The following is a 9647-nucleotide window of genomic DNA, read 5'->3' as shown; positions in this document are numbered from 1 at the left end:
GGCCGAGTGGTGATGAGGTGACCAACCGAGTGGCGACGCGCGGGGCGGCCGAGTGGTGATGAGGTGACCAACCGAGTGGCGACGCGCGGGGCGGCCGAGTGGTGATGAGGTGACCAACCGAGTGGCGACGCGCGGGGCGGCCGAGTGGTGATGAGGTGACCAACCGAGTGGCGACGCGCGGGGCGGCCGAGTGGTGATGAGGTGACCAACCGAGTGGCGACGCGCGGGGCGGCCGAGTGGTGATGGGGTGACCAACCGAGTGGCGACGCGCGGGGTGGCCGAGTGGTGATGAGGTGACCAACCGAGTGGCGACGCGCGGGATGGCCGAGTGAGGATGCTCGAGGTGGCCGAGTGAAGGAATGCGTATCCAGCCAAGTGGTGATGCGCGGGGTGTCCAGTGATGTAGACGCGACCGCGAAGTGACGATGCGCGGGGCATCCGAGAGACAACAACGCACGGGCGGTCGAGTGTCTCATCGAGCGGCGACACACGGAGCAGTCGAGTCAGTTAAGGTAACGAAGATGTGTCCAACAGAGTGATGGCGTGCAGGCGTCCAAGTCACTCCACATTAATCGTCTGGACGCAAATTCATCTGAGTTAATCTGCATATGATGTTAGTCGCTTGAAACAAAATGTTGGTCCGAATGAACTGCTGTCCGAGGGCCATGACGGACGAGTGACCCTGCAGGTTAGTAGCCACGAATATTGTTTTGCTGGACTAAAGTGGACCTGCACAGATGCTATTTTGCAAGGATTAAAGACCATGGATGGTTGTGCATACATGCACAAATTTAATCAGCATGAAAAACGAAAGGTACGCAATTAAGCCATTAAATTGCGGAAGAAGCGGAGGCAATCAATCACCTTAACTAGGTAATGGAATCCTTGCCTAATTGGCCACTTCATGAGATATTTATCTTAAAGAAATGGTAAATGGCACATGGCACCCAATTGGGTTAAGTGCATTTGCCAATTGAGTGCATGCACGCACTAGCACAACCATACGGGAGTGTATGGATGCATGCAAGGAGCATTAAACGGCTGTGGTAATTGGTGCTGGAAACCCTCATTTAATGGGCGTTTAATCAGGCGATTAATTTGAGGAAACTACCAGGCCACTTTACGAAGGATTAAGAGGGCCACGTTATGGGGTAGGAGGCAACGTACCATCCGATGTAGACGACGCAGATGAAGAAGACCCAGGCGGCCGGGTGGCTCGTGCAGCCGGCGATGCAAGCGAGGGCCGGCAAGCGCGTCTTGAGGCGGCCCCGTGCGTGCCACGGGGCGGCCCCGACGAGCGTGTCGCAAGGCGGGCGAGCGCGGCGCTTGGCAGACGAGCATGTCTCAGGGCAGGCGTGCGTGGCTTGAGGTCTGTGAGCATGACTCGGGCCGATGAGCACGGCACAACACTTCACTGCTCCGGGAATCAGACGGGTCCGATCCCTTCGCCTCCTCGACCGCGCTGCATGCGAGGCGGTCGTGCACGAAGCAGCAGCAACAGCGTTCGCGGACGACGTCGAAGACGACGGGACGGACCGCACCGGTGACCGTGTGTAGGAGCTCAACGACGGTGCCAGACACAAGGCCGGTGAGGACGAGGACGGATCACGTCGATGGCCGATTTTGCGGTCACCGTTGATGATGATCTCGGAAGAAGGCAAGAAATATGGGAAACGAGTTGTTCTTTTCTTTTCTTCTCTGCTTCATGATATGCATGGGTGCGTCTGATCCTACAGGAGGAAAAGACAAACCTGTTGTTAGACAATTTATTGTAAAAAGAGTATATGGAATGGATACTTCCTTGATTCTTTTGTTTGTACGAATGTTGCAATCGCCAGAACTCCATCGGCCAATTTCTCTGGCAATGGTCGTTGATCCGCTGCCGAAGATTGAAGAAAGAACCATTTGCACCATGGCTTGATAGACGCCAAGCCCCACGGTGGGCGCCAACTGTCGTGGGAACGATTCCGACAATAATAAGGTATAGGGTAACGGAGCATGATCTATCGAGATGCATATGGGTGACACGGTGGTTTTAGCGAGTTCGGGCCTCTCACGGTGGAGATAACAACCCTACGTCTCGTGCTCCGGAGAGGCTTTGTTTTATCTGAGTATATATCCGGAGATTACAATGTGTGTGAGAGAGAGGAACGGATCCCCATGCCTGAGCTAAGTCCTGAGACTAATGGTGAAAAAAGAGAGAGGTGGAAGAAGAAGCCCCAAGTCTAGTGGTGGGGGTGGCTTATATAGAGTGCGCCACCTCCTCACCTCCTATTTTACAAAGTGGGGTATGAATGCTATAATGACAGCCCACTATTAAGCCTTCACTATTAGAAAGATGCCGACTGCTTTGCTGCCTGCTGGTCTTCGTATATCCGAGTGAGTCGTACGGTCGAGTGGTGAACTGTCATCCGAGTGGATGGTATGTTGCTTGGTCGAGTGGATAGTATGCTACTTGTCCGAGTGGACAGTGTGTCTGTATGAAATTGACCTGGACCCACATGTTGTGTGGACCCCACGCTTCATGATATTTCGACCCTTCGTGAGCCTACCTGTTATGTATATCCCCAACAATATGTGAACTGGGAATTAAGTTACACCATGTGGCACTAGTAAAAAATATAATCAATAACAGTAGTACATCCAAATTTATCAAAGAATCTGGAGAAAAGGTGTGTCCTAATTTTCAAACTTCTATTGGGCAAGAAACAATTAGTGTTTGCTTTGTTGTACGTGGAACTGATTATATTTTAACTAGAAAGGAAAAAATGTTTTTTCTATAAAATGATGAAGAGCATAGAAATGGAGAGGAAAAGTGACAATCTTGGTGCAAAAAATACCATAATATTCAATCATGCATATATGAGTCCAGTGTTCATGACATGGCAGTTCAGTACTTTTATATTCCTGATTTTGAAGAGTAAATTACTGACCTTGTTGACAACCATCCATAAGGTACGGGTTGTTGCCGGTTGTGTCAGGGCGGGAGCTACAGGAGTAGCCTCCAGATGGTACACCGACGCCATCGCTGCTATCGCCACAAGCATAGCTTGACTTTTTCTTCTGAGCACTTTCACAGCTTGGTTGATCCGTGATGACTATTCGAAGCACTGCCACATCAATGTTTCTTTTGTCTACCCGACTTGAATAGATGTCGGCAACATGAAAATTGTAATCCTCCGCCAGGAAAACTTTGATAGTATTAGAGAGTACTTGAGCTTGACCTGATAGTGCTGAGACGCCTTTGAGGCGGTCAACTGTGAACCCAAATGCTGGCATGTCCTGCGGCAAAAAAATGGAACAATAACCCATCCCAACATCGCCATACTGGTTTGCATTTGCCTCCTTCATGGCCTCTTTGTCGTCTAGGCAAAACACTCACACAATAACCAATGGGGTCGGTGGTATCATGGCCGAACAAGTAGAGACCCACACCGCAACCAACAACGAACAAGCCAGTTTGTTCAGAAGCCATAACACCTTTAACAGGGGCCTCCCATGACATGTTATAGGTGTCGTTCATACCTGGTTTCTTGGTGACGTTGAAGTGGATAGGAGAGACTCGAAGTCCGTTTTCTCCGGGAGACAACTCAAGGACCTCAGTGGTACTGTTGCCCAGAAAGAGCCTCTTATGACCAGCGGTGTTGTTGCAGGTGAGCTCGAAGCCTTGCCGGAAGCAGCCCGGCCCTATCCCCCACGGATAGTGAATGGCAACACCACCGCATCTGGAAGGGCAGCGAGCCCGAGCCAGGTCGGCCGCAAAAGGGATATGCCAGATCCCACCCCTTCCAGCCTCGCCGGCCGACGTTGGCTGCAGAGCTGCCGCGAAGCACGCCAACAAAAAGGACACGGCGATCATCGTGGCTCCGGAGGCGGGCAAATTTTTTCTAGGTGTTGGTGGTTGGTTTCGTGTTATGGTGGCCATATATATAGGATCAATAACAGATAGTAGATGGATACACCGATCGATGCTATTGAGCGTGTATGGATCGCGTATTAAAAGCAGGATGCCATGCAGGGTAGTCTACGGTCGTCCCCGGGTTAGTTACCACAAGGAATTATATTTTTTATTTTTACTTTTTGGGGGAAGTTGCCACCAGGACTTACGACGTGCATGACCCGCGCGCGCGGTCGTCGGCTGTCGCTGCCTGTTGGGCTTGGCCAGCTGCTGATGGTAGCCGCTTGGGAACGCTACGCCTGGCAAAAAAATTACAGTCAAGGTACGTCTGGTTTTGTGGCCAAGGAGAAGGATACGTTTATGCTTGTGGCCGTGCGGTGCAGGGAACTACTGAGAACCATCCAATTAATCCACGGGCCACCTCGACGGGTCTAGTCGCAAATTATACAGATTTTCCACATGTACGTCCATCTGAAACTGAAAGACATGCGAGCGTGCCCTTCATGTACCACTACTTTTTTTTAGACAACCTCGTGAAGCTTTTCATCACTAGTAGAAAAGGGGGCAATGGTCCAGGCCCGGCCAGCCCATTAGTCCCGGTTCAATCCAGAACCGGGACCAATGGGTGCATTGGACCCGGTTCGTGAGCCCCGGGGGCCGGCCGGGCCACGTGGGCCATTGGTCCCGATTCGTCTGGACCTTTTGGTCCTGATTGATGGGACGAACCGGGACCAATGGGCCTCGCTCCTGACCCACCACCATTGGTCCCGGTTGGTGGAACAAACGGGGATCAAAGACTGCCCTTTAGTCCCGGTTCAAGTCACGAACCGGGACCAATTAGTTGCCTATATATACCCCTCGCCCGCGAGCAGAGCACTCCCAGTGCTTTGTTTTTCGTGGCCGGCGAGGGGAGAGCTTTGTGGTGCTCTAGCTCACCTCCAATGCACACGACGTGTTCGATGGAATGTCCGTGCCACACTACTTAAGCTTTCTCCTCTCCAAGCTCGACCTCCAAGCTCCATTTTCCTTAATATTTGTCTAGGTTTAGCGGTCCGTCACGTCCCGTCCCCATCTTCACCGCCGTCGATCACCCGCGCCGATCTCGTCGCCAGCACCACCGTGGTGAGCCTCTTGTTCTTATCTTCTTTCTGAAAGGAAAAAAAAATTCTTACTTGTATGTTTATATAGATACTTGTATAATTTTCGTACTTTTATTATTGCATCTTATATAGTGCGATGGTTTTGGTATCCGCCCCCGTCGGCCCTCGTCCTGTCTATGATTCGGATGTGGTATATATTATCTTTTCATAACTATTGGTTAATTTATTGTTTATGACAATTATGCCGACCAACGTGACATAGATTTTATTTATCTAGGAGGTTGTTGAACCGGAAATTCCAACCGACCCTATTGTCGAGAGGTTAAATTTAGTTGAAGAAGAAAACAATTTGTTGAAGGAAAAAATTAGAAAAATTGAGGAGGAGAAGATGATATTGGAGTTGCATGTTGCGGATGTCGTCGATGATCACAAGATCAAGATAGATGCAATGCGCTTGAAGATTAGAAAGATTAGTAAATATGCCATTCATACCGAGGCTTGGTATCATTATGCCGTTGGATCAGTTGTTACATTTGTTGCGATTATGATCGCATTTGTTTTCGCATTGAAATGTTTTACATAGTTTCAGTGTATGGTTTAATTAATTTAGATGCTCTGCAGAGCTTTATGTTGTTAGATGAGAACTATGTATGTACTTTGGTTTTAATGTGATGATGAACTTCTATTAATTTGGTCACTTAATTATCTATTCATGATGTTCTGTAATGATTTTTGACACACAATTATATATAATGCACGCAGATGAACCGGCAATGGATGTACGGTTCAAGACACACCTCCGAGTATATTAAGGGCGTGCATGATTTTCTCGAAGTGGCTGAGGCAAACAAGCAGAATGGTTTTATGTGTTGTCCATGCCCTATATGTGGGAATACGAAGTCTTACTCTGACCGGAAAATCCTCCACACCCACCTGCTTTACAAGGGTTTCATGCCACACTATAATGTTTGGACGAGGCACGGAGAAATAGGGGTTATGATGGAAGCCGGCGAAGAAGAAGACTACGATGACAACTATGTGCCCCCTGAATACGGTGATGCTACTGAACATCAAGAGGAACCAGACGATGTGCACGATGATGCTGCAATGGGCGAAGCTGCTGAAGATCAAGAGGAACCAGACAATGTGCCCGATGATGATGATCTCCGCCGGGTCATTGTCGATGCAAGGACGCAATGCGAAAGTCAAAAGGAGAAGCTGAAGTTCGATCGCATGTTAGAGGACCACAAAAAAGGGTTGTACCCCAATTGCGAAGATGGCAACACAAATCTCGCAACCGTACTGGAATTGCTGCAGTGGAAGGCAGAGAATGCTGTGCCTGACAAAGGATTTGAGAAGCTACTGAAAATATTGAAGAAGAAGCTTCCAAAGGATAACGAATTGCCCGACAGTACATACGCAGCAAAGAAGGTCGTATTCCCTCTAGGATTGGAGGTGAAGAAGATACATGCATGCCCTAATGACTGCATCCTCTACCGCGATGCGTACAAGGATCTGAACGCATGCCCGGTATGCGGTGCATTACGGTATAAGATCAGACGAGATGACCCTGGTGATGTTGACGGCGAGCCCCCCAGGAAGAGGGTTCCTGCGAAGGTGATGTGGTATGCTCCTATAATAGCACGGTTGAAACGTCTGTTCAGAAACGGAGAGCATGTCAAGTTGATGCGATGGCACAGTGAGGACCGCAAGAAAGACAGGAAGTTGAGAGCACCCGCTGACGGGTCGCAGTGGAGAAAAATCGAGAGAAAGTACTGGGATGAGTTTGCAAGTGAGCCAAGGAACGTATGGTTTGCTTTAAGCGCGGATGGCATTAATCCTTTCGGGGAGCAGAGCAGCAATCACAGCACCTGGCCCGTGACTCTATGTATGTATAACCTTCCTCCTTGGATGTGCATGAAGCAGAAGTTCATTATGATGCCAGTTCTCATCCAAGGCCCTAAGCAACCCGGCAACGACATTGATGTGTACCTAAGGCCATTAGTTGAAGAACTTTTACAGCTGTGGAATGGAAACGGTGTACGTATGTGGGATGAGCACAAACAGGAGGAATTTAACCTAAAGGCATTGCTGTTCATGACCATCAACGATTGGCCCGCTCTCAGTAACCTTTCAGGACAGACAAACAAGGGATACCACGCATGCACGCACTGTTTACTTGACACCGATTGTATATACCTGGCAAGCTGCAGGAAGAATGTGTACCTGGGCCATCGTCGATTTTTTCCGACCAACCATCAATGTCGAAAGAAAGGCAAGCATTTCAAAGGCGAGGCAGATCACCGGAAGAAGCCCGCCATGCATACCGGTGATCACGTACTTGCTATGGTCAATGATTTACACGTAATCTTTGAAAAGGGTCCCGGTGGACTAGCTGTTCCGAATGACGCTGAGAATCACGCACCCATGTGGAAGAAGAAATCTATATTTTGGGACCTACCCTACTGGAAAGACCTAGAGGTCCGCTCTTCGATCGACGTGATGCACGTGACAAAGAACCTTTGCGTGAACCTGCTAGGCTTCTTGGGCGTGTATGCGAAGACAAAAGATACACCTGAGGCACGGGAGGACCTGCAACGCTTGCACGAAAAAGAGGGCATGCCTCCGAAGCAGTATGAAGGTCCTGCCAGCTATGCTCTTACGAAAGAAGAGAAAGAAATCTTCTTTGAATGCCTGCTTAGTATGAAGGTCCCGACTGGCTTCTCGTCGAATATAAAGGGAATAATAAATATGCCAGACAAAAAGTTCCAGAACCTAAAGTCTCATGACTGCCACGTGATTATGACGCAACTGCTTCCGGTTGCATTGAGGGGGCTTCTACCGGAAAACATCCGATTAGCCATTGTGAAGCTATGTGCATTCCTCAATGCAATCTCTCAGAAGGTGATCGATCCAGAAATCATACCAAGGCTAAGGACTTATGTGGTGCAATGTCTTGTCAGTTTCGAGCTGGTGTTCCCACCATCCTTCTTCAATATCATGACGCACGTCCTAGTTCATCTATTGGACGAGATTGTCATTCTGGGCCCCGTATTTCTACACAATATGTACCCCTTTGAGAGGTTCATGGGAGTCCTAAAGAAATATGTCCGTAACCGCGCTAGGCCAGAAGGAAGCATCTCCATGGGCCATCAAACAGAGGATGTCATCGGGTTTTGTGTTGACTTCATTCCTGTCCTTAAGAAGATAGGTCTCCCTAAATCGCGGTATGAGGGGAGACTGACTGGAAAAGGCACGCTTGGAAGGGACTCAATAATATGCAGGGACGGATATTCTTGGTCTCAAGCACACTACACAGTTCTACAGAACTCCACCTTGGTGACCCCGTATGTCGATGAACACAAGAACAGTCTGCGCTCCAAACACCCGGAGCAGTGCGACGACTGGATTACATGTGAACACATCAGGACTTTCAGCAGTTGGTTGGAAGCACGTATCAGAGGTGACAACACTGTTTGTGATGAGCTGTACTTGTTGTCCATGGGACCATCTTTGACTGTATTGATTTGGAAAGGATACGAGATAAATGGGAATACATTTTACACGATTGACCAAGATCAAAAGAGCACCAACCAAAACAGCGATGTCTGCTTTGATGCAACAACCGAGAGGGGAAAGGACACATATTATGGTTACATAGTGGACATATGGTAACTTGACCACGGACATGATTTTAAGGTCCCTTTGTTTAAGTGCAAATGGGTCAATCTGTCAGGAGGCGGGGTACAGGTAGACCCACAGTACGGAATGACAACATTGGATCTGAAAAATCTTGGGTACACTGACGAACCATTCGTCCTAGCCAATGATGTGGCACAGGTTATCTATGTGAAGGACATGTCTACCAGACCGAGAAAGAGAAAAGATAAGGAAGCGAATACATCATACGATGAGCCAAAGCGCCACGTAGTTCTTTCAGGAAAAAGTAACATCGTGGGAGTGGAGGACAAGACAGACATGTCTGAAGATTATGAAAAGTTTCATGAAATTCCTCCCTTTAAAGTCAAGGCTGACCCCAGCATCCTGATAAACGATGAAAATTACCCATGGTTACGGCGCAATAAGCAAATGACACAAGCGAAGAAAAAAGTGAAGACTTTCTCCCGCAACTATTATGATGATACCATGCCAACTTTGTAACTGACGAGTATGATACCATTGTCCGTTTTGTACATGCACATGCTATGTGGGTCAATTTATGATACCATGCCAACTTTCAACTTTTTCAGAGTTCATTTGAAATGCTTTAATGGCTTATGGTTCGGCCCTCGTAATAATTAAAAATAGCAACAATAAGTTTTTTGTTGTAAATAGAAACAAAATAAAATAAATAAAGCAAGAAAGAAAACAAAAAACAAAAAAAAGTGTTTTCAAATTTGAAAACTAATGGCACTAACAGAAAGCTTATAATTTTCCTAAAACTAAAAGCAAAAAGAATTGAAAAATAAAGCAAAAAACAAAAGAAAATAAATAATGCAGAAATCAAAACAAAAAAACAACAATAAGTATTTTGTTGTAAGTAGAAACAAAATAAAATAAATAAAGCAAGAAAGAAAACAAAAAACAAAAAAAGTGTTTTCAAACTTGAAAACTAATGGCACTAACAGAAAGTTTATAATTTTCCTAAA

The 9647-nt window shown here is 47.5% G+C and overlaps 1 protein-coding gene across 1 annotated transcript in view; it reads right to left on the bottom strand.

The window, feature by feature from the left end:
• LOC123139771 (wall-associated receptor kinase 2) overlaps nt 1-3859 on the bottom strand; it is a 12628-nt gene extending 8769 nt beyond the window's left edge. The window contains exons 1-3 of the mRNA XM_044559480.1: nt 3383-3859; nt 2934-3282; nt 1168-1462 (exon numbers count right to left, since the gene is read on the bottom strand). Coding sequence (XP_044415415.1) covers nt 1168-1462; nt 2934-3282; nt 3383-3859 — 1121 coding nt within the window. The remainder of the gene's footprint in view (nt 1-1167; nt 1463-2933; nt 3283-3382) is intronic.
• Between the last annotated feature and the right edge of the window lie 5788 nt (nt 3860-9647).

This window comes from Triticum aestivum, chromosome 6B (assembly GCF_018294505.1).
Source record: "Triticum aestivum cultivar Chinese Spring chromosome 6B, IWGSC CS RefSeq v2.1, whole genome shotgun sequence".
In the NCBI taxonomy this organism is placed as follows: Eukaryota; Viridiplantae; Streptophyta; class Magnoliopsida; order Poales; family Poaceae; genus Triticum; species Triticum aestivum.
The sequence above is the reverse complement of the archived record's forward strand: the minus strand, read 5'-3'. Positions and strand labels throughout refer to the sequence as shown.